This window comes from Sturnira hondurensis, unplaced genomic scaffold (assembly GCF_014824575.4).
Source record: "Sturnira hondurensis isolate 20B ecotype Veracruz unplaced genomic scaffold, ASM1482457v3 Scaffold0009733, whole genome shotgun sequence".
NCBI classification, from domain to species: Eukaryota; Metazoa; Chordata; class Mammalia; order Chiroptera; family Phyllostomidae; genus Sturnira; species Sturnira hondurensis.
Genome location: NW_028082364.1, coordinates 5780840 through 5805489, shown reverse-complemented (window position 1 = coordinate 5805489; position 24650 = coordinate 5780840). Strand labels below are relative to the sequence as shown.

Sequence of the window (24650 nt, the reverse complement as noted above, 5' to 3'; positions counted from 1 at the left end):
TGACAGGAAGCCACCAGATAACACCCAGAATTTGGAAAACCAAGTAGAGTAGGATAAGTTGGCTATTTTAAGATGTGGAATTAAATGCCAAAAAAGAAATAGCTCACAGCTGAAAGGGATTCCCTCTGGGAGCGTAAAATTGGGAGGAGGGGGAAGGCTGGGCAGGGAATGCTTTGCGTTTTGCTTGTTTTTGGTTTTCATTCACAGGGAGAAAATAAGATTGTAACTATGCACATGTATCAGCTTGGCGAAATAAGTAGAAGTTTTCAAATATACATAGTTTTCAACCTCCTACATGAATCAGTGAATGACAGTGTACACACACTTGTGGGATATATTTCACCAATCCCTAGACACGCTTTGTTTTTTGAACAATTGGCATCTTTGAAAGCGGAAAGCACCCTACATTCTCGCGGACTGTTACCGGGCAGCAGCTGAGATGTGAGACCTTGGTGTTACTCTGGGGTAGAGGGACAAGATTCTGCAATATTTCCGTTGTTTCAGGATCCTTTGAAGAATGAGTGTGAGTTCTGGTTGTCGTGTACAAACTTGGAGACTTTCATGTCCCGGGGATGACAGTGGGACGGGGGGACATGAAAGCAGCCCTGGCCAGCGCACAGCCTGACCGCAGCCAGGCGAGACCCCTGAGCCGTGGGAACCGAGGGGCCCAAAGGCTGCTGCTTCACGCCGCTACGCACGCGGCAGTTCGTTGAGCAGCGACAGAAGCAAGGCCAGATCTCCATCTCTGGAAGGGGTGCTCTGGGACCGGGCAGCAGGTGGAGACTGGAAGGACCCTGAGGACCAGGACAGGGAGTCTGCACGGCCGTGCCGAGGCTGTGAGGACGAAGGTGGGCAGGGAAGAGGGTGCGGCGGTGGAGGGGCTCAGAGGGTGAGCCTCACGGCCCTAACCCGCCCGGGAAAGCCCAGCTGCCCGAGCAGCTGTCTGCAGGAGTCTGACTTGGAGAGAGCGGCAGTGCCGGTGACAGGTGACAGCACAGAGGAAGCGAGGGACGTGGGTCAGAGTCGTGGGAGCAGGATCCCAGCTGCGTGGTAGTGACGGCAACCTGCCGCCGAGTGAGCGCTGAACTTGAACCTGGATACAGCTGAGGAAACCATCTCCAGGGAAGGGCAGAAGGCACCACTGCCCCCACTGCCTGGACCGAGAGCGAGCAGGTGGGGACCAAGTGAGGGACCAAGTGAGGGACCAAGGGGTGAGCAGGAAGGGTCGCCCGACTGGATGACTTTGAAGGTTCTCAGTCCTTCCGGGTGACAAAACGCGCAAGTCAGGGCCGCAGAGTGTGACTCGGAGAAGAGGCGAGTGTGTCCTGGGCAGCCCTCTCCCGCAGCCCGGGAAGATCAAAAGATCAAGTCCTCGGCCACAGAAGACCCTTCCAAGAGGTTAAGGGTGTTCCAGCAGGTTTTCTTACTCAAACCAGCAACCCCGGGAAAGGCCAGGAGCACGCAGGGCCCTCCCGCCCAGTGGCAGCCATGAGCTCTGCAGAGGTGAGCTCTGTGGAGGGGGCTTCCTGGAATGGAGAGGCGGCCCCGGGGCCACATACAGCCCCTGGGTTCCTGAGAAAATCACGCAGCAGAAAGAAGCGGTGCCAGCTTCGACTGAAGGGACAGAGTACAGGCCCGCAGAGGCTCCTGACGGGAGGTGCTGCAGGGAACGCCCGCTGCCCACACGTGCTGCTGTGGGAAGGGAAGGGCAGCTGCCGCCGGGTGGGCCTCGGCCCGGCCGCCCCTCCTCACTGTTGCTTCCCCTGGACGCCAGGGCGCCAGACTGGTACCTGTGCCTGCCCACCTGTGTGCTGGGACCGGGCAGATCCCGCCCCGAGGCCCCCAGGGCCTGCACCGAGTGGGTCACACCCAGGGCCCTCCTCACCCGACAGTGTTCAGACGGTAGGATTGGGACTTGCATGGACCCTCTCACAGGGGGAGGCTCTACTGGGGAGCGTGGAGGTTGAGGGGGAGTGTGGTTGCAGATGGCGGTCACTGGGGCCAAAAGATCACCCCCTGCCGAGTGTGGGTGGCATTGTGAATGTGTGAGCCGTGTGTTCCGCCATGTGGCAAAGCGGGATTTTGCAGATGTGACTCATTTTACTCAGCCCACCGTGGGGTCCCCATTATCCAGGTGGGCCTCACTGAAGCTCAGGAGCCTTTAAAAGCAGAGAGGAGAGACAGCTCCAGAGCAGGAGGGAGCGCTGCTGCCCCACTGAGCCCGAGGGCGCAGGGCTCAGAAGGAGGGCGGGAGGAAGGGCACCCCAGAGGGCCGCTGGCAGGGCAGGGGGACGGAACCTCAACCCAAGTCCGGCGGCTCCGGGGAACTAGATTCTGCCGACAGTAAGAATGAGCTCGGGACGGTATTCTCCCCCAGCGCCTCCTGAAGAGGGCTCGGCCCAAAGGTGGGAGTATTCTGAGCACCCTCGTCCTGACAGCACTTGTCGGTTTCAGGGGAAAACTGGTGTTTCCCCTGTACATCGTGACTGGGTCTGCGACACCACGTGCAGCTGCGGCCCATTTAATCCCACAGCTCCCCGCTGTGCGCTGCTGCGTGACTACCTCGCTGCGTCCCCGTCCCACCTTATGGGTGTCGTCTCGAACTTTAGACCAGTACAGGACTCGGCTACAGACGCCCCTGGGGACCCATGAACAGCCTCCCCAACCTTCCTCACGCCACGACATGCAGGGGGAGCCATACCTATGTGGCACACTGGGGGTGTGGGGGGCTCTGGACAGGGCTGCACAGGTGACCTCAGGCTCTGGCCACCTCGGGCTGTAAAGGGACCCATGAGAAGGAGCACATCAGCTCCACACAGTGTGAGGGCGGAGACGGGCTTGTAGCATGAATAGGACACAGGCTGTGGGCCGATCAACAGTTGCCAGATGAGAGCCGGTGACCAGAGCAGCCGGCACACTCGTCGTGGCCGTGTCAGTGTCCCCACTGCTCCTCACCCTCACCTCACACTGCAAACTTCATTCTCATAAAAAATCTCTGTTCTTCATCGGTAGTTCCCTTACTGCTAACGAGGGTTTTTTGGCATCCTTAATATAATCTGGATCGTAATTGCGTCAGTTTCAAGCGTTACAAAGTCTTCTTGCTCGTGACCTCTTTCTCCCTTTCGCTGTTCACTATTTCATGCAACGAGGAGCCCTCTGGCCACACTCACCCTCTTCGTGGTACGAGCTTTTTCTGTGCCTCCGTCTGCAAGTCTCCGTGTTCTCCGTTATCGATCTCGGACGTACCGTCCTGCAGTCAGACACCGTGTTCTAAGAATCGGACGCCTGGAGAGATGTTGTCTTACTTTCTGAGCTGGCAGGGGTTAATTTTCGCACATGCCCCGTGCTTATTCAAGGATAATATGCACTTCCAGTTGTTAGGTGGGGCGGCTCTACCATAAACATCCGACAGATGAGGGGCGACAGACACCAGCTGGGAGGGGTGGGTGACAAGTCCGGCCCCGGCCGTCTGTCTACATGTGGTCCAGGGCTGCCTTCACCCCGCAAGGGCAGCTAAGCAGCCGAGACAGCGGCCGGACGCCCCCCCCCCCCACTCCGAGCAGGAGCGCACACTGCCGGGCCCTCCTGCCAGAGGGTTTGCCAGCCACCGTCAGGCTCCAAACCGTTTCCCTTTCCTTTATGATGTCGTTGATGAGAGAGCTGCTTTACAGTTTTGTGTGGCGAGGACACCTTCGGTCATTTCTGCGCATCTTAGTTACTTTGTGTGGAGGCTAATCAGGGGCAAACCGGTTTTCCATCGGTCCGTTTTCTCAGTGGTGCCTTCTCTCCTCAGTGATGCAGTGGCCTCTTCTGTTCCTGGGAATTACTTTTGCTTTGAAATCTGTTTGGATGACATTGTTACAGAACAGCTTCTTTGCATTAGCATTTTTTCCATTCTTTTATGTCTTACATTTTGGGCGTGTCTCTCACAAATACAATAGCACACAGCTGGGCTGAACTTTTCCACAGACTCTGATGGTCTCTGCTCATCAGGAAGTTGGGTCCACTTATTACACACAGTGACAAGCACATTTGGCTTAGATTGTATTTTCTTTTAACGCTGTGTTTTTCTATGCCCCTTTTCCCTTCCAACTTCTTTTGAATTAGGTTTTTAAACTCCACTTTTTACCCTTAATGATTTGAAGTTTCAGACTTTTCATAATTTCCCCTAACATTATAACATGAATTCTAGATTCAATGAAGTAAAACAGTCCTCTGGCGTCTCTACCCTCCTCCGGAACAATGTGAGAACATCCAACTGTCCATGTGGGATCGAGACCCCTTCAGCCGCTGGTCTGCTGTTAATTTTATTGTGCTTGAAGTGGAACGACACATCATCTGGTTTCCAAATAGTGCTCGAACAGCCCGAGGAGAACAGACACTGTAAGACAAACTCCAGCCACGAGACACCACGCACATCATATAAAAACAGTCTCATATCCAGGTAATGAAAACTGGAATTAAAAAGGTCCCTTTCTCCAGCTTAGCAAACAACGTGCAAGCACAGGACAGGACGACCGCTGGGCCCGGGCCTCGCGAACGTACAGCCACTGTGCGGATTTCGCCCGTCTCGTGACTGCAGGGAGAAGGCAGGGTGACCGCCCAGCACGACCACTGGGCACTAGACGTCAGAAAGCTCTGCTGCAAAGAAAGTCTCGATTCCTGCAGAGCCCCAAAGGAACGAAACTGTATCTCTGCTCTGGGAAAATGAATCTGGAAGGATAAGGCAGGGGTTTAGGAAGTTGCAGTCTAACGTGAAAATGCAGGTGAGGACAGGAGCACAGTGGAGGGGCCGGAGCCGGGCCACCGGGAAAGCCTGTCCGGGTGCCACATCCCGACTCCGGAGGACTGGTTCCACTCACCCACATCTGCTGTCACTCGTGTTTCCTAGACACAGACGTTCTGCTGCTTAATCACGAGGGGATTTGTTTTAAAGAAAGGCATGCCTAGCAGTTTGTAGGGTGAAACAAACGAGTAGAAAGCCAACTAGATGTTAGGTGCTTGCTAGAAATTTTTTTTTCTAGATGTAAGATTTACTGATGAACTTTAGTAAGTCATTTAAAAGCAAACATTGGCATAGACTTCTTGGAGAAAAGATCTTTCTGCTTACCTGTTTGAATCAGACACTAACCTTCCTATAAACAGGCATTCTGTGGAGGACACAATTTCTTGTGTGCAGAGATTGAATGGCCATCCGGGATGGACAGCACGCCTCACAGGCATCACTTTCAGTGAGGTTTCACTAAAATATTAGCCGTGGAATCAGAACTTAGTGTTTTATGCCCTGTGGCCATAGGACTGTTGATTTCATAGCATGGTTAAGAAAATACCAGCATTCTGGGGTTTCGGGAAACATAAGCATGTCACATGCACACAAGCAAAGAGAGGAGGTGGGAAGCCAGGAGGCTACCTTGTTTGGGGACAAATGACTATGGACAAGAGAACACAGAGCCTCGTTAGCAGCAAGATCATCAATCGCACACACCGTACTGACAATTCTACAGAATAAAGACGATACATCGTTTCTTGACCATCTCCCATCCAAAGCAAAGACTCACTAATTACTCTTCCGATGTCAAGTGTATGTCCTAAGAGCTGACATTTCATTCTGAAAAGTTCCAGCTACCTCACAGGGAGTGAGCTAGAGGTATTTTTACACTTTTTCTTAAGTACAGTATGTACCACTGCACGGCGGTATCCAACTTGGAGACTGATAATGGAGGAAAACTCTTTAGGAAAAAACTAAAACTCATCAAGCTTAAAAATCTAAAATTAGTTCCACTCTCTAATAATAATATACAGTACACCAACATAAGGATATCAGAGGCCAATTTGGACTGCAAAGTTCCCCAACAACGCACCAGACACAAATCCGGCCAGGATGTCGGTCAGGGGTGCGAGTGGCTGGAGGGTTCTCTTTTGTCTTTAAGGGAAGTGATCCTTTGAAATAGTACAACTGTTGCTGACACATTAATAACAGTACGTCTAGCTTCACACACTAACCTGGACTTCTGACCAAGACTAGCCCAGCAAAGGAAATTACCCAATAAGCTTAAACCTATTTTTGAGTCTTATCTAGGTTGACACCCTTCATTCTCCTCCTTTAGCATTTGAAGATGACAGATCGAGCTGGCAGATACTATTCACGGACCCTTGAGGTTGTTTTCATCAGTTCAATCTGTTTTATTGAATTCTTGATAACAGGAATAGGATTTGCAGAGGGCAGGGGCACTGGAAAGGTCTGTCCTGGGGGTCTCCTGCCAGGCCAACAGAGAAGCTGCTGTCTGGTTTGTTCCAAATTGCGTTGTACCTACTCTTTTCTGTTCTGGCTTCCTCAGTCCTTCTTCATTATGAGGTGAGAATGTCCTCTAGACTCCTACAATAGGATTAGCTATGTTTGTTGCTGTGCTCCCTGAAGGCCTGGGTGGGTGGTTTACCAAAAGCGTTGAAGAAACAACTCTAGTGATCGAGGGCTTCAGTGGTGGAGAAATGGCTGCTTGGGGGGCCGTCTGAGGCATGCTTTCACTCGGTGCACCCCGGGCATCCTCAGCGGGACTCACTTGCTGCAAGGACACTTCAGTAACTTGCATGTTGGTCACAGACGCTGCCACTACAGCCAGTGTGGGGCTGTTCCCGCCCTGACAGGCGCCAGTAACAGCGCCAGCCTTCACGGCAGCCACGCTGTTCTCACCAGCTGCAGACAAGTCGAGACTGCTGTCACTCAAGGCTGTCAATCTGACATCTTCCGCAGAATGCATTTTCTTCTTCTGAAGCACATGATTAGGTAGTAGCTGATGAAGTTCCTTTTTTCTTAAATGCATTGCATCGATTTTCATATCCATCTCAAACATCTTACTATTTATCGCTTGCCTATAAACTGTGTCAGTGAAAGACTGGATGTCATAGGTGAGATCAATGCTGAGCATGTCAGAACCTTCTGGCTTTTTCAACACCAGCCCAATCACCCACATTGTACAAAACTCGTCCTTGTCAGGATTTCCTTTGGGTGCTGGGAATGACTGAGGGTTCACATGTGCCAGCGTGATAAACTCATTCTTCTCCAAACTCCCGACCAGAATTCGGATCTTCGACTCCACCAAGCCCACCCACTCCAGGTGCTGTTTTTCTGTCGGGGCACTTGCTAGCAGCACAATGTAATGCTTGTACTTCTGAAAGAAGCTCGGAGCATCAAAAAGCTTGGACCACTCTGCCTTACTCAGCAAAATCTCGTGTGTGATAGCAAGCCCCTGCTTAAACTCCTCGATCATGACCATCCTCGTTGAAACAGACACATTGTACGTGGAGTTCTGCTGCGGGTAAGCTGGTGTGATTATGGGCATAAGATGGTACCTATCGCTGGGATTTACTCTTGGGTCCCACACAGGCAAATTCAGATTTCGTTCTTCGGGCTCTTTCAGGAGCACTGGATTTGGCCACTCCCATTCAGAAAATACCAAGAAAAATTTACGTACAAGAGTTGATGCTACTGCATTTGGGTAGAGCTGGCAAGTTCTTGCTACTAGCATGGCCCAGGAAACCCCTCCTAGGAAACCTAGTATATTGGAGTAGATGTTGTGGCACTTGGCCCACAATTTGATAGCTCTGAGAGTTAACCTGAAGTTGTCAATGTTTGGTACCAGGTGTAATATTTCATCCGTTACCCGGCAACCATTAAGGCTTCTTATGCATCTAATATCTAAATTTTTAAGCAGACTGTCATCTCTTAGGTCCAAATCTTCTGGAATAGTCTGCAGTGCTAATCTTGCAAACAAAATATCAATCTCTATCCCATCAAAACACAGTCTGATAACTGGTACAAATGCCTCCTCAACAGCCCTTAAATCTTTTACTTCTTCGTGTAGCTTCAATTTATCATAGAAGGAGGTGAAAAAGTCACTTCGGTCAACATGTCTTGGTGCAACGCACAGCGCATCTATGTCGGCACCTTTTGTGTGCACTCCTAATCGGTAAGAACCGAACGTAAAGATTTTGCCTCCAACATTTTCAACGACAGCTGGCGGGAGACTTTTGCTTTCGCTGATTTCTCGTATCCATTCCTTTACCAGGTTATTTAATTTTTCCAAAATTAAAATCCTGCGCTGCAGTTCCTCTTCCTCTTCCAAAACCCCGAAGGGCTTCAGGGTTTCAATTAATTTCTGAGTAAGTACGCAGTCTGTCTCCTTGGGGGCAGCTAAACTGATGGGGGAGGAGATGCCATAGAGCTTGGGGGACGGCGGGGTCTGTTGTGATCCCGGGGTTGTCACCGGAAACGGCATCATCTCTAGCGCTGGCCCAGCCACGCCACGTTCCCCGCCACCGCGACCTCCTTGGCCGCTGCCCGGGTCATGATCCGCCGAGGCGGGAGGGGCGGGGCTCCTTCCAGGTCTGACCCGCTCCCGCCGGTTCAAGCGTCTCTCCGCTGTCCCCTGGGCCCCAACATGGCGCCCAGGCCCTCGACGCAACGTTCTAGAACTGCCACGCACACCGTGCATGCAAAAGCGCATGCGTGCCATGCAGAGCTTCACGGGAGTTGTAGTTTTCAGGGGTCTGCCACAGGGTTAGAATTTCAGACTTCAGGCTTGGGGAGATGGACTTTGGTTTTTGGCTTTTTTATTGTTTTCTGCATTTACCTTGACCTACCATCTGTTTCTTTGCTCACCATTTCTTCTTACTCCTCAGATCTACTCCCGCTCCAGGGGCATCTTCAGTTGGCCTTCTACATAAGGCCCATCCTTTAGAAATGCCTTTACAGCAAGAGTCTGCTGGTGAGAAGCAGCACGGGCCGAGGCCTCTGTGGCTGGTGCCTGGATGAAAATTTAGCCAGGCTGGCCCCCTCCAGCTGGGAAGTTTTGTTTTCTTGCTCTCAAGGTCTCAGCTGCTGTCTGCTGGTTTCTACATTCCTGTCGTGAAGTCTGCAATCAGGCTGACCTGCCGCTCGCCTGGCTTTTATTTTTGGCAGCTGTAAAAACCTCTGTCCTCAGTGTCCTGTATCAATGTTAAAAATAAAATAGCCAGATATTTTGCCCACAAAAATGACTTTATTCGGGTTGGCAGAGGAAATACAATTCTGGATGTCCATGCTATAGCAAACGATAGGCAAGCCTGGAGAACAAAGGAGGGGAAATCTGAGAGAGAAAAAGCAGGGAGGGGGTGGGAGGAACTATAAACAAAGTGTCCATTGGAGCGAGCCGGGAGTGGCAGTTGGAAGTGTAATGACTTCCCATTGGCTGAGTCATGGCGGTTTCTCATTGGCTGGGTCTGTTGCTAGGCAAGGGGAAAACCCTCCTTTGTCCTACTGTAGTGGAGTAAGCTTCTTGCCGTCCTAAAGTGCAAGGGCAGCTCCTCCTACTGGAGGAAAACATGCAAAATAAGGTGCATGATAACGTGGGAGAGCTCCCCCAGGTCTTCTCAACTCCATTTTGAGTGTGGTTTCCTTTATTTATTTTCACACCTGCAATACCACCACTAGGTGTCAAGGGGTAAATTCCTTTTTGTTTATCTCACACAGGATATCCTGAGTTCCACGCTTTTCATTTTGTGATGTCCGTAACATTTTCAGGCGTGTCCTTGGAATATGTTCTCCCCACCATTCTCTTGATCCTCTTCGGGCAGACCCATGACAGGCCCCCTCGTTCTGTTCTCCATGTCTCACGGCCTGAGTTTCTTTCAGGGCGATGGGAGATCCGCCTCTCGGTTCTCTACTCTCTTCAGTTGTATTTGGTTGCTGCTGAAGCCTTCACTGAAATATCCATTTAAATGCTGATATTTCTATTACTGGAAGCATTATCTCGTTCTTTTCCAAACGTTCCCTGCCTTTTTAGATGACACTCTTTCTCGCCTGTTTTTCCCCTCCCTCTTATTTCTTTAAACATTTTAAACATGTTAGGTTACTCAATATTATATAATGGTCCCAGTTCCTAATGTTCTTGAGAATCTGATTCAATCTGATTTGTTGTTTCCTCCTGACTCATCTAGAGTAGCATCATTTCATGGATCATGTAACTTTGGCTTATGAGCTCATCTCTGGCAAAGCCTGGGATGCCTGTGTGAAGAAGGCGTGTCCTTCCAAAGAGGATGAGCTTTGTTTCTCTCAGAGGTCCGTGGACTCCATCAAATTACGTACACTACAATTTCATTTCTTATCCAGGGGTTGTCCAGACCACAGGAGCAGCCCAGTTCCAAACCCCAAACACACGTGAGAGGAAGGGTGCTTTCCAATTCCAGGGAAGAGTCTTTAGTTTTCCCGCCTGGAGCCCAGGTCCAGGAAGACAAGTCTTCGTTACCTCCTGTGACCAGGGAGCAGATTCTTCTCACTCCATCCTGAAGTTCAATGTGCCGCCCTCAAGGGTCCAGGCAATATTTGGGGGTCTTGCTTCCAACGCCCCACCCCGTTAGGTCCAAGGCTCTATGTCTCCTTCTTACGCGGCTCTCAGTACTAGACAAGTTTCACGGTTATGAAGAGCAGAAAGTGTGTCCAGCTCTGGTCTCCCCCCGTGTTTTCCACGGTGAGCATGAGCACCTTCCTCTGGAGGCTCGCGGTGCGCCACCAGGGCCAGACGTCTCCCCCGGCGGGTGGTGCTGCCAGCCAGGCCCCACGTGAGTGCCGCCCACTTGGGGAGAACGGCTGTTAAACCTCCTTCTGAGTCTGTGTCTATGTGAAACCAAAGGCTATGAATCTTCTTTAAAAACGAAGCAGTGCATCGAAGCATAAAACTGGCTGTCAGCAAGTAACCATTGAACTTTATGACCTTGTTGAATTAAAAATTCTTAAATGGCTTTTAAGTTCAATTACTTTTCTAGTTTTAGACCGGTTAAAAAGGTGGGGGTTAAAGTAGACATTCTCCACAGTGACTCTATCATTGAGTCATGGTAACAAGAAGTCTTACTCAAGACTCAGGAGGAAGTTGCTCCTAAATAAAAGGAGAAAAAAACTCAGATCGCCTCCCTCAACCTGATATGACTTATTAAAACTCAGACTCATAGCAAGAAAAAAAAAAACATCAAAAGAAATGGACCACAGCCAGCTGGGGGACAGGGGAGAACTGGGTTCGAGGCATACCGTTAGCAATGGAGCCCGAACATCCCTATCGGTCACCAGGGGTCAGCCGCTATCTACCCGTCTATGGATGACAAGGTAGGAAGACAAACACACACCCAAAGTTGGGTGTTGGGTGTGTGTCATCAGGGATGACACCTTTGCCGCCACCAGCCACGCAGCTGAGCTTAGAAGAGAGGGGAGGCAGGCAGGTCGCACTGTCAGGTGCCAGAGCAGCATCTCCCCGGTTGCTGAAGCCACAACTTGCAGAATTGGACAGCCATGCCATCGGCTTGCCACCCTCCTCCCTGTCCCAGATCCGCCGCAAAGAAAACAGACTCCAGCTCCGGAGTCCGGGATGCACAGGGAAGCCGAGAAGAGCCTACTCTTCCACGTGACGTCAGCCCTTCACCAGGCTTTCAATGAGCACCTACTATATGCCAGGTGCCAGACATTTGAAGGGCAGTGAGTCCCAGCCTTCAGTGGCTGATGCAAAGGTGTCCCTGGAACTGTGTGACCTGCAGGCAGAGCCTCAAGCTGCAGAGGCTTTCGAAACACTGTCAGCTGGCCTTTCTCCAAAGAGAACGCCCAAAGCGAAGCAGGCCCTGCTTCCCAGGAGCCCACCGACACAACCCCTCTGCAGCCCCAGAAGGCCACACAGAAAGACATCCACAGTGTCAAAAAAGAAGCTCCACATGTCACCCTTCTCAGGACACTGGGCTTTCTCTGACCCTCAGAGTGTGCTGCAGGAGGGGCAGTATGGCCTGATGGTCACAGGGCACATGACCACTGGCCCCAGAGGCGAGGCACTAGGTGTGGCTGAAACCCAGCTCATCCAGACTGAGTCCAGGCCGCTGGGCCCAAACCGGTGGTTCCCAGGCCAGGGCGAGGCAGGCCCAGGACTCTGCCCTCAGGAGCTGTCGGCTGCCACGACTGGTCGAGGTACACTGCCTCCAGGGGTAGAGGCAGAGGGGCGCTGCTCAATACCCTTTGCCTCACAGCAAAGCACTGCTGGCCCAAATAGGCCAAGGCTGAGAACTGCGGCCTCGACCCCTCTCCCATCCGGGAAGCACAGTGACCCCTTCCCCACCCTCCCCCAGCTGCTGATGAAAACCACATGGCCTGGCAGGGCCCCTCCCCGAAGGACCTATCGCCTTTATCTCGGTGACAGGATCCAGAGCCCTCTCCGCAAGGCACCGGCCGAGTACCCGCCTCCTGGGAAAGGCAGCGAGAGGCACTTCACAGCCCCCCCTACACCGGCCCCGGCTCTTCCAGAGCTGATGCACAACAGTCTGATCCTCTGGAAACCAGGGGAAGTGGCAGCTGTGAAAAGGCAATATTTATGGAAAACAAACACCAAAGCGCCTGAGCGTACAACGGTGGCCCAAGTGGTGAAGGGGGAGGGGCTGGATCCACTGGCAGTGCCCCCGGAAGCATCTGGCACACCCACGTTCCCACTGGAGTCTCCGGGGAATCCCAGGGCGTGTGCAGGAGACCCGGCCTGGGGGCTCTGGTGTCCACGCCCCGCTGCTCCTCAGATGCGCGCCATGGGCTTTGGCTAAAGGCCACCTCCGAAACCAGCGCGACCAGCACACCCCACACACTAACAAGCACCGAGTCCTTTGCTGTGGGGACAATGACTGAAGTAGTGCAAATTACCGAGCCAGTGTTCAGGAAGGCTGGCGTTAATTCACATACACACTCACTCGTGTGTACACACAGACAAGGCACACACTCGTGGTCCTTCCCCTTGCCACTGTCTACCCACTAGGGAACAAGAGTTAGAAGGAGGGACCAAAGGCCCCTCCCAGGGCACACGGATGAGCCGAGACCCTTTCTCATCACGCTGCACACACAGCCACTGGCCGGGGCCGGCACCCTCTCCATGCCTCGCCTCCACAGCAGTTCTGGGTCTCTCTGTGGCCCCCACTGTCGGTGAGGATGGCACAGGGGACCCTGGGCCGCCTATCGGCCCCTGAGCAGGTGTCAGCTCCCTCACGGTGGGACTCCTGTGAGGCAGTGACGAGGTGTCAGAGCAGCGTCCAGGGCCACACAACAGCCACCTGCAAATGCACAGACACTACAGCACAGCCCCTGCTGCTCAGGCGGCCGTTCAGAGTGTGTGCGAGCTGCATGCCCCACGTGTGAGTGTGCACACACATCCCTGTGTCACAGACCCACGAGTCACAGGAACAACCAAGTGAAGGCGCTAACTCAGAGGTCCGGGACCCCGGCCAGGCTTTGGAGCAGGGCTCTGCGCCGTGGGCATCTGTCCTGCGTGGCCCCGGCCGGCACCAAGCCGGCCCGTGCGTGTCTCTGATGACAGGAGCAAGTGCGCCCACCCTGGAACACCATGTCAATCACCACACCATCTTCACTGTCACCGGCAAGGGGGTTGGCAAGGTCGGAAGGCATGGAGGGCCCCAGACTACACCCCGAGTGGCAAGCCACGAAGGAAGGCCGCCTCCCTGAGGTGGGAGGCCTGCTCCGGGCAGGTAACCCAACCCGCCGTCCGCCAGAGAAGTGTGTCAGCGAGGCCAGGCTTGCTCAATGGACTCTTTATTTGGAAGGCTTTGCAAAACCACCAGGTTGAATAGGCTCTGAGCAACAGGCCTTCTCCTGCCCCAACAGCTATAAAAGGAGCGGGAATAAAGGGGTCCGTGAGCAGAGGACCACATCCCCCACCTCCACAGGTGGCATCTGGCCCCCAGGGTCCCCGTCCAGGACGTGGCCGTGCGGCACAGAGCAGGCTTTCCCAGGCCCCGCCCAGGCGCCCAGGGCCTGGTGACCTTCGGGACAGGCAGGGCTGGCCCAGGGACCTGTGCTCCTTGCAGCAGAGAAAACGGGGCAGAACAACGGCCTCACACGGAACACTGGCCCCTCACCCACACCCACAGCTGGCCTCCCGGGATTGCGACCAGAATGAGGGGTTGGGACAAGATGCCAACCCTGTGATGCCGGGGCCTGTGGGGTGAGGGAGTCAGGTCTGAGGGACTTAAAACAACAACAACATCCTCTGCATCGACTTGCTTTTGATCACTCCATGTGCCAGAACCATAACACGTCAGCCATCAAACCCTGCTCCCTGCCGCAGGCCCCACCCCACCCTGGGCCAGGCACCAGCAGCCTGCAAGACGGACTTTCACCGACGAAGGAAGGGTCGGCAGTGACACTGCTGCCACCTGGGGCACCTCCTGAGCACCGTGCCGGTGCTGTGTGAGCTACTGCACGAACTCCATTCTCCAGGTCGGGGACCTGACCGAGGCCCGAAGAGGCGAGCAATCTGCCTAAGGCAGCAGTGGGCCGCCGCAACCGGGGCACGCTGTCTCTGGGTGATGAAGCCACGGTCTCGGCCAGGCCTGAGGGAGATCAGCCCCCGGGAGTCCCACCACCCACACACCGCTGTTTTCACACCCCAAAAGGGTCTGGTGGGCTCCACGCTCACCCCAGAGGCAAAACTAGAAGAAAGGACGTCACAGCACCTCGAGGACATGCAAGCTCATCTGTGAGAGCTCAAAGGCCACTTTCCACCCTGGAAAATCGCAAAACCAAGTGATGGATCTCCTGAGACCACTTACTGTCCCTCCACTCTGGGCCACATAAGACGAGGCCACTTGCTCATGTAAAGTCACCCTTTTCTAGGGGACACTAAGAAAAAGTCACACATGATCTGAGATACAGCTAAGAGTCTTCTGACATTTGAAAAGTTATTTTTTTTATTTACCTATTAAGGTAATCAATTCTTCCCACCAACTGAATAACAGCCAGACCCAGAGCAGTGGCCCCGGGGCCCCCCAGCCCCAGGGCTGGGGCCCAGAGCTGCTGCTGCTGCCTGTGCGCCTCACATGGACGCTGGCTGGGCCTCCCCCAGCACAGTCCCCACTGCCCGGCACCCACAGGCCCGTGCACACCCCAATGCACCCTGCAGCCCTGGAGACCTGGCTGCTTTACCTTCTCATTGGGTTGCTCCTAAGAGTCACCCAGGGCCTCAGGCACGGGATTTCCTGTGACGAACCCACACCACACTGGACACAGTGTCTCTGCAGCTAATGACGGGGTAGTCAGACAGGGACAATGACCCTTACTCAGGACGGGGAGTCTGCCTGCAGCACCCTTGGTGTCGCAGCCACCAAGCACGCCAGCCTCCAGGAGGCCACCGCGAAAGTGGGAGTGAAAGATGATGTCCTCAGACACGAGACAGAGGCCCCATTGGAGCCGAGCAGACACACCCCCGCCCCCACCAGCCGCTCCTCTGCCTCTCTGCCCTCCCCTGACCAGCCACTGCGCCCCGAGTCTCCTGCCCACCTGCTGTCGTGGTGTCCACGTCCTTGGCTGCCAGCTCTTCCACGTCTGACCTCTTTCTCAGCTCAAACCTCCGGGACAAGCCTTCTCGGGGTTTCCATAACTCCTGAATCAAGAGGGGCTTCTCGTTGTCCCCGAACACCCGAAAGCATTCAGCCTGCCACTGCCGCCCGGAGTCACCGGCCTGGCCCACCACGTCACACAGCACGTACTGGCTGGCACACTCAGGGCTCAGGGCGTAGCGCTCCAGGGCCTCTTTCACCAGCTCCTGGGCGCTGGATGTGCAGGTGGCCAGCACACTCTTGTAGTGGGTGCCCATGCAGACGCTGTCCCCAAACACTTTCAAGACCCCGGGGGCTGAGAGCTGGGTGGAAAGCTCCGCGGGGTCATCGCTGGCACCCAAGCCGGTGAAGGTGGTGTCCAGGTCGCGGTACTTGTAGCTCAGCGTCCGGGACAGCACGTTGGACAGCAGCTGGCCCTGCCGCTTCAGCTTGCTCTTGGTGGGTGGAGACATGATGAAGTGGGTGCCATAAAACATGGTGGGCTCGTCTTCATGGGCGAGGGTGGCGGGCTCAGCCAGCGGCAGGGAGGCAGCCGTGTCCTGGGGGAGAGACGAGGCAGGTCAGCGCTGAGCCAGGAGCAGAGAGAGCAAATGAGGCGCACAGGCACCGTAACTGACTTCACAGCCGTCTGGCCCCGGTTCCCCATCAGAGCAGCAGATCAGCCGCCCTCCGCCCAGTTGCCACAGTGGAACCACAATGCAGGGGTGAACCGGCTCAAGTGCCCTTCAAGCCAAGCCACTACTAGAAAGCTGATGAAGTCACCAAAAAGAGGACACACTCACTGTCCAGTTCCAACATCCTCCTGCCAAGTGCTAGGCTCATGTACACCGTGGGGCGCAGCCAGAAAGCAGCCAGGCCGTGGGCTGTACCTGCAGAGTCCTGGCAGGGTGGCCCACCTCCCCGAGGCAACCCGCCACCCACCACATGGCACCCAAGGAGAAGTCGTAAGCAATGGAGCCTGCGAAACGCCTGATCTCCCTGCATCCAACCTCTCCCCCTCCCCCGCCGCAACCTGTAACAGGAGACGCATCGTAAACCCGAGTGGGACAAGGAAAGTGGGCAATGGGCAGTCCTGGCCTGGAGGCACCGTGTCCCTGGGACAGCAGCGCTGGAATGTCCACACGGCCACAGTGGACACAAAGGGCTCTTCCAGAACTGGGGAAGGCGTGACTGGAATGCGTGCATTCCACCCACCGTGTCCGTCCGTCTGGCATCCGGGCCCTGTCCGGCCCCACATGCTGTCATGGTGAGGAAGTGCGGAAACAGCTCCTGGGTGCCTGAGTGAGTCATTCAGCCATCATTCCAGTGCACTCAGTGCTCCTCGGGCCTCAATTCTGAAGAGGCAGCTTATCGGGCTCCCCGGAGCTCTGTGGGAGCAGGAGGTGTGGCAAAGGGAGCCGCCTCTGCTCTGCACCAAGTCTGCGGAGGATGAAGCACCCCCACGCCTGGGCTCTGTCCTCACCAGTGACGAGAGCAGACAGACCAAAGAAGAAAAGCCCATTCTCCAGAAGCCCCTGGAAACAGTGCTCAGGTCCCACTGGCAGCATTGGGCACCTGCCACTCTGACCAATGTCAACACCCACAGTCCCGGCTCACTCAGGGCTCCACGGGCTGGAAAAGGCTTTCAGGGGTGGTACGAGGATGCTCCCAGGTCGGACGGTCTGCTGCTCACACTTGACCACGGCCACACTTTCGTTATGAACCACCCTCTGAGGACGTGACCTGCCGAAATCAGTCAAGCGTCCTAAGCAGAATGAGCACGTGAGGCTCTCTGGCCTCGAGTGAGGCTGTAAAAGAATGTGTATGTGAAAGGCTTTGTTTCTCCTCCCCCTTGTCAAATCCTAGGGCGGCCTCACCTCCTGTGCCTGTCAAAGTCTTAGACTTTGTTTACAGCAAAGCATTTCCAAGAGCATGCGCGTGACAAGTGCACGGCTTCGCACGCCACATCAGCAGCTCCAGACCCGCCTTCTGAACGGCGCGAACCAGCCTCCGAGGCCACCAGCATGCACGCCCCTGGTGCCCCACTTATAAGACCTGCCCCCCCAAAACACTTGCCTCACTGGGCCTTCCTCCAGGCGGGGCTCCAGGGTCCCAACCCAAACCCAAAGCAGCAGCTCATGACTCAAGCCTCCGCCTTTCAAGATAGTGTCTGAGTGTAAATTTAAACATGATGCTGAAAACTGCAGAAACCATCAAGGAAAAGCCGTGAGGAGAGCACAGGAGCTTAAAAGGCTCAGAAGCAAAGGGGAAGGGAGTTGCTATTTTGTGCCAAGGGTGGATCTAGGTTCTGTGACATCTCAAAGTAATACAGTTCTTCTTTAATAAAAAAGAAATGAAAAATTACAGCTACACAGCTGCTGGTCCACTCCCAGGGCCTAGGAAGCGAGCGCCCCTCCCTCCTTCCGGCAGTCCCTAGTGCTGGGGTCTGAGGCAAAGTCAGCCCTGCCAGGAAGAGAGGGCAGAAAACGTCGGACGAGGGGGACTGAACCCCTTCGCTAACTCCTCCTCAAGCCCCAAGAAGCCACAGGAAAGGCAGAAACACAGGCTCTGATCTGCTTTATCAGGAAGCTCGTTCTCCTCGTGGTCATTCTCTGTAGCCATTTCAGAGAAGAACCACAGACGCTCACTTGTCCACTCATCACCTTCCTTCACAATCACCGAATGCAGACGCAGCCTTTCTGTCCCAATGGGGCAGACTCGTTTCTTAGAAAGGGCAAGAGCGGAGGAATACCCTAGAGAGTGGGGCACCCCCGAGGAAGCAGGGCTGGTCTGGGGAGCTGTGCGTGACCTGCCTTTTCCCTTTCTGCTCAGTTCCCCCCTCTTTTCTCAGAGACTTGGGGAAACAGGGACCCAAGGGCATAGGACGCTGGCCGTTGCTTCTCTTAGAGACTGTGTTTGGTCTCGTTCTCAGGGAAGAGTCCAAGTTCTGATGAAAACAACCTCGAGTCACACCAGCGGGTGCACAGAGCGGGGTCAGCGGGAGGCTGACGGACTGGGCGGAGGACGTGGCCAGTCCAGCGCCACAATGTGGAACCCATTAGAGTTTCCACCAGGACAGGAAAGGAGGGGGCTAGGCTTGCAGGCTCTGCTTTATCTCCACTGTCCATAAACCCTGCCTCCACAGCTCCAGCCCCTGCGATGCTTTTCCACACAAAATAATTTAATCAGATTTAACCTGACATGCCAGCCTCTTGAGACGGGACTGACGTTTTTCTGCCAATGGGATTAAGGAACTGGCTCCTCTCTGGAATGCACAAGAGGTGGCCCGTGCTAACCGGAGACACCTGTAAGCACCGGGGACTTGGAGAATTCTTTTCGGCCATTCAGATTAACCAAACACTTGACAGGGTGCTGGGGCCTGAGCCAGCGGGTCTGCAGCTCCGCTGGGCCCCAGCAAGGGCTCCCTGATGGGAAATAAGCCGGTTCCTTCCACGAGCCCTAGGAGCTCCAGCTCAGCATCTGTTTGCTTAGATGGAGAATTTGTCCAGGGGCTGGAAACGGTACAGAAATAGCTGGCAGACAGGGCTTTCAGCGGGCACACGAGTGGGGAACGCGCCGCTGTGTGAACAGGAAAACCAGGACAGGCTGAGGGAGGGAGGAGTGGGGGCATGTCACGCAAACCCTGGAGAGAGGGATAAGACTCCTGCTCCCTTCTCCCCTCGGCGCTGCCAAACTCCCCTCCAAGGGACCGCCGGAGACTAAGGCCTGGGGGGGACTCTGCGTCGGAGGGCCAAGGTCCAGGAGGCAGTGACCACAGCAGACCCCCGTAACCCAAAGACTAGGCAGCCCTCACTCGAATGGCCAGCCTTCAGGTCCCGATCCCAAATGCCGCACTGGGCCCCAAGAGCCGGCCTGTTTCCATGGCAACAGGACAAGCCTTGCCTAGGAGGCCCGGGAGATGCCCTGTGAGGGCCCTGCTGCCCGAGCTCGCGTCCCGCGGCCTCCTGGCTCGCTCGGCCTCCGCGCCCAGGGGCTCCGGCTGCCGCGAAGCGCCCCACGTCCCTCGCCTCTCCTCGCGCACCCAGCACTCACCTTCAGCTCAGCCCGCCTCCGCAGTGATCCCGCGTGGCTCCCACACCCGCCGTTACCCCGAGCCCCTGCGGTGACCCGCGAGGCGCCTCCTGCCGGCAGCTCAACGGACGGGCGGGGCGGGGAGGGGCCTCAAGGAGGTGGGCCCTGAGGCGGGGCTTCAGGGGCGGGGCTTCGAGGGGAGGGGCTTCGAGGGGAGGGGCGGACATTGAGAAGAGTAGGGCAGGGTACTGGCTCTTTCTGCCAGCCACCCAATAAACAGGGTCGAGCCCTTTAGGGGGCGGGTCTCAAGGGAAAGGGTGGAGCTGGTGAGGGGTTGGGCTGGGCCCTGGCGCCACTTGCCAGCCAATTAATTGTGTGGGCGTGGCCTAGAAAGAGGAGGCGTGGTTTCCAAAACAGGGGCGGGGCTAGTTTTAGAGAGGCGTGGCTGTGCAACGCACCCCTTTTTCAATTCAGGGGACTGGGCCTCGGCAGGAGGGGCGGGGCCAGGGCTAAGCTCAGGTGCCAAGTGCTAGCCTGGGCTCTGGGCTCTGGGCTCTGGGCTCTGGGCTCTGGGAGGACAAGCGGGCTGGCTGTGTTTTATCCCCACCTATTAGTCTGCACCGGACAGGGCCAAGAAAAGAAGGGAGCAAGCAGGCTAAGGCAAGCGCTTACCAGAAGCAGGCAGCCCAATATACAAACATCCAAGGCCTGAGAAGGAGATGAGGGTGGCTGGTTCCATCTCCCCTGCAATCTGTCTCCCACCCAGCAGCCAGAGTGTAAGTGACAGATCAGATCGTGGCACTCTTCTGCTGAAAACGATGCAAAACTGGTATGGGCCGGGCCCGGTCAGCTCCAGGGCTCTGGCCCAGCCACCCTCCTTGGGTGACCGTGTTTCAGAAAATGCTGGTGTCCTCGGAGCTCCCTTTGGCACTGGCCCTCCGGCTGGTGTTTCACCTTAGAGAAAGACTTCTCACAGAGAGGCCCCTTTGTCCCACTATGGTCCCCGTCTAGATTTGGGGGCATCACGTGGCCTCAGATATAAAGATGCAGAATTCTGACCCTTTGGGTTAGAAGCTATGGCAGCATAAACCCCACATTTGCTAAGGGAAAGTGGGAAGAGGGAACAAGCATTTATTAATCACCTACTGTATGCCAGACCCTATGCTAGGGGCTTCCCTAGGCCGTCTCATTTTCATATGGCTCCCATCATCCCTCTGAGGCGGATGGTTACTCCCCCTTTACAGCTGAGGAAATAGAGGCTCAGAGAGGTCAGCTAGAGATAGAGCCAAGAATTGAGCCTGGAACCGTGTGATTAAATAATTCCTGTTGAAGGGCTCCCCACATGCACACAGGAACCTTTATGGGGCTCCCCATATCCATACCCAACCACCCCTCACCCAGACCCTGAAGAGGCAAATATCAGGGGGAGGGTGGAGAGCCTGGGTGTAGGTCTGTGTTTTCCTTGGGACGTATAATATTCCTTGCCCTGATTCAGGCTCATCAGCCCTTCCCCCAAGCACCCTTCTTAAGCAAGGGTTGGCAAACTATGATCTGTGGACCAAACCTGAACTGCTGTTTTTGTTAATAAAGTTTTATTGGAGCACAGCTACATGCATTTGTTCCCATGTCGCCTACCACTGTTTTCATGCAACAGAGCCTTCAGGCCCACGGAGGTGAATTTGTACCTGTCTCTTTGCAGAAAGCGTTTGCTTCCCCTGCCGCTCCCCGCCACCCCAACCTTTAGGATCGAGTCCCGCCACCTCTCTGGTGTTGCCCCACAGCCTCACTCCTCTGTGTTTGCTTGGGCCGTTCCCTCGGCCTTGAAACTCCTTCCCCAGCTGCATCGGTCAGCTCGAGCTGCCGTAAGGAAATACCACACACCAGGTGGCTTTAACAACGGGGCTTGACCGGAGAGTCTTGGAGGCTAGAAATTGAGGATCCAGGTGCCAGCCAGCAGGGTCAGTTTCTCTCCTTGGCTTGTAGACAGCTGTCTTTTCCCTGTGTCCTCACCCAGTTGTCCCTCTGTGTCCTAATCTCTTCTTCTTACAAGGACACTGATTATATTGGATCAGCACCGGCCCTAATGACCTCAGTCTAACATAATCCTTCTTTCAAAGCCTCGTCTCCAGGCGCAGTGGCATCCTGAGTCATTGGGGGTTAGGACCTCAATGTGCAGATTTGGGGCGGATGCAGTTCAGCCCATCACACTGACTTTATCACCTGGCCGATTTCTACTCATTAAGACTCAGATTAATTGTTACTTATATGGTAGCCAGCCTCCAAGATGGTCCCCAGGATTCACGCCTTCTGGTTTTCACACCCCTGTGGGGTCCCTTGCCTTGTTAAGTGGGGCTGAACGGTGTAGCCAATAAGATGCCATCACAACGGCAGTGTGACTTCTGGAGCTAAATTGTAGAAGGTGTGGCTTCCCAGGCCCCCACTGACTGCCCCAGCTGCTCTCTGTCCTGGAGCTGCAGCCCCAGACTCTGCTCTCAAACACTCAGCCCATCCCCTCCTCCGAAGCAGCTCACCTTGCTGTCCCTAAAACGCTCGCCCTGTGGTGTTTGCCTGCTGGCACCACCTGCTGAGCAACACCCCTCTCCCCTGCTGCCTCCTGCTCGTCGTCTGGACGGCCACCCCTGTGGCCACGCTCTTACCTCATTACCTCTGGTTACCATTTGTGCATTTAACACACACTAGGATTCATGTCCCATACAGTAGGTGCTCAGTAAATATCCGTTAAAGGAGTAAACAAAAGAATGAACAGATTTCTGCCCCTCTCCCCTCTCCCTTCTCCCCCTCTCCCTCAGCTGGAAGCTGCCCATGGGGCAAGACTTGACTTTTATTCGTTCTTATATCCAGCACTGGGCGCTTGGGCAGGTGAGCAAAACACATTTTGAACTCCAGGGTTGAATAGCTTTGGACATTCACTGGACAAAAATGAAGTGTTGAGCTGCCCTCAGTGGCCACCAGAGGGCGGCAGGATCCTGGGACTCTTTCCTGGGAAAGACCCAAATGAACCCGAAGGAGAAGTCAAAGTTTAAGTTCCCAGGGATGGCGGGTCCAGAGACAGGGAGACGGGGCATTGGGGACCAGAAGAGAGGAAGGGTGGGGCCACAGGCACAGAGACGACTGTAAGCCCCAGCCTGTCTTCCAGAGACCGTTTTGTCCGCATCACTAGAGGGACGGGCAAAACGAGTGATTTTACCCTTGGATTCCATCCTCAGCCCCCAGACCTATAAATAGCAGTGTGCTGGGTTCCGCCGAAAACAGCGATCGTGATTTACCCTCCCACGTCATATCCTGAGGAACTTCCAGTCAACAATTTAGTGCCTGGGTGGGGTACCAGCGTAAGACCAGCCAGGCGACAGAGTGGTGACCCTGGATGTGAGTTGGTGTGAGGTTTACATGTATGTTCTGCTGCAGACAGCCAGTAGGCGGTGCACGCCGGGGGCCTGGAAGCTCAGGTGGGACATCTAACGGGGGGATACGGACTCCGCGTCACTCGAACACAGACAGGGAATGGGGCCGGGGCAGCGGCCGGGTTGACTGAAACAAACCAAGCGACAAAGGTTTTAACGCCGTTCAAATAGGTCGTGTCAGATTGCTTCACTCTTGAGTGTTTGACAGGTTCTAAAGAAACTTGAACTACGTTCACGTAACTGTCAAAAATTTTAGGCTTCCCGCAGGCGGGGTTGGGGAGAGGCGCAGGAGGGGGGGGTGACAGGTGGTAAAAGGAGACTTGACTCGGGGTGGTGAGTGCACAATGCTGTGGACAGGTGGTATGGTATGGAACTGAGCACCTGAAACCTGTATGATTTTGCTAACCAGTGTTGCCCCAGTACATTCCATAGAAAGGAAAACAATTCAGGCTGGGTGAGACTTCAGAAATCACTCCCCCGCGGTGGTCATTGAACCATCTGCGTGGAAATTCCAGGGCTCTCGGGACCGGGGACATGTTGACGAGTTGTATTCCAACCCGTGTAGGAGCTAGGATCAACGCCACGAGCCCAACATGCGAGCATGCGTGACAGCCATGACACACACCCACATACACAGGCATGTGTGCCTGAGCACGACACGCCACCGAAGAGCCAGACATGCTGGGCTGGGCCTCACGCATCCACAAACGCCACCCACGTCTGTGTGCACTTAATGTGTTGCCCTGGAGTGTGAGGTGATACCACTCGGCTGGTGATGCTGAGGTCTGAGAAAAATAACAAACAGTGAGAAAACTCAATGTATTAACTGTTTCTTAAACGGAGAATTGGGAGTGGGTGTCTCCTTTTCAAAGTCGGGGTGAAAAGAGCTCATTCCAGACGGAGACCTTCCTTCTGGTTTTTGAGGAAGGAAATGCATGGGAGCCCCCAAGGTAACTTGAGCCAAGAGCGGCCGAAGGACTTGTCTGCGGTCACAACATTTCACAGGTGACAGATCACCTTGCTTTTGCAAAATCGCATTCCAAAGGTGTGCGAGCAGCATAGACAGGGAATGCTAAGTGATTATTTCTCAAGGGTGGGGATTGTGGGGAATTCCACTTTGAGAAGATATCCATCTTGATCTGTGTTCCGTCCCTGGCTCTTCTCACACCACCGCGTGCCTTTCTCTGGTAGTGGGGGGAGGTCTGCATCTCCTCCCCTTGACCTTGGGAGACCTCCTTAGCTGTACTGAACATCAGAATGTGGCAGAAGGGATGACTCACATCTTCCGCATCTCTGCCTGGCGCTCTCTTTCTCTTGGGACCCGGCCACCCCAGGCCACATGTGGAAGTCACTTGTGGCCTGACTGAGCATAGAGAGACGGCCCCTCCCAGGGTCAGCCAGTCACTAGAGATGTAAACAATTCGCCTATGAGCCCGCCTTTCACATGCACGCCTACCAATCTGGAGACCAGCCCCCCACCTCCTCTATCGGGGGGCGGTTCTTGTACTCGGGGCCACTCGCCCCTGCCCTCATCGCCCCAGGACCAAGTAGCACAAAACTAGGAACAGCGCCTGGACCCCCGAGACCTTGACGTTGCCCAAACCAGCCAGCCCTACGCCTGCTCACTGTGCCTCACCTCTTCCTTCCGTCAGCGACTGCAGTAATGTGCTTATCCACAACCTCCCCCGGCCCCCTCTGCCTCCCAATGCCTCCCCGAGCCAGTGGCCCCATGTGCCATCCTGTGTCACTTCTCATTGCCTGAGCTGTGGGCCTTGTCATACCAGAAGTCATACCTGAATAGTAATAAAATCTACATTT

General features: G+C 54.8%; 2 protein-coding genes across 3 annotated transcripts in view; both read right to left on the bottom strand.

The window, feature by feature from the left end:
* The window catches only part of RADIL (Rap associating with DIL domain), a 49066-nt gene that overhangs the window by 18723 nt on the left and 5693 nt on the right, over positions 1-24650 (bottom strand). The window contains exons 1-2 of one of the 2 annotated variants that reach the window (XM_037057899.1): positions 19432-19532; positions 15341-15938 (exon numbers count right to left, since the gene is read on the bottom strand). In XM_037057899.1, the coding sequence (XP_036913794.1) occupies positions 15341-15875 (535 nt within the window). In that variant the 5' untranslated portion in view covers positions 15876-15938; positions 19432-19532. Of the gene's footprint in view, positions 1-15340; positions 15939-19431; positions 19533-24650 lie in introns of those variants that run through there. The other variant, XM_037057898.1, reaches the window with a different exon arrangement.
* On the bottom strand, positions 6369-8279 carry PAPOLB (poly(A) polymerase beta). Its single transcript, XM_037057902.1, has one exon. It carries the CDS (start codon positions 8277-8279, stop codon positions 6369-6371), a length of 1911 nt encoding a protein of 636 aa, XP_036913797.1.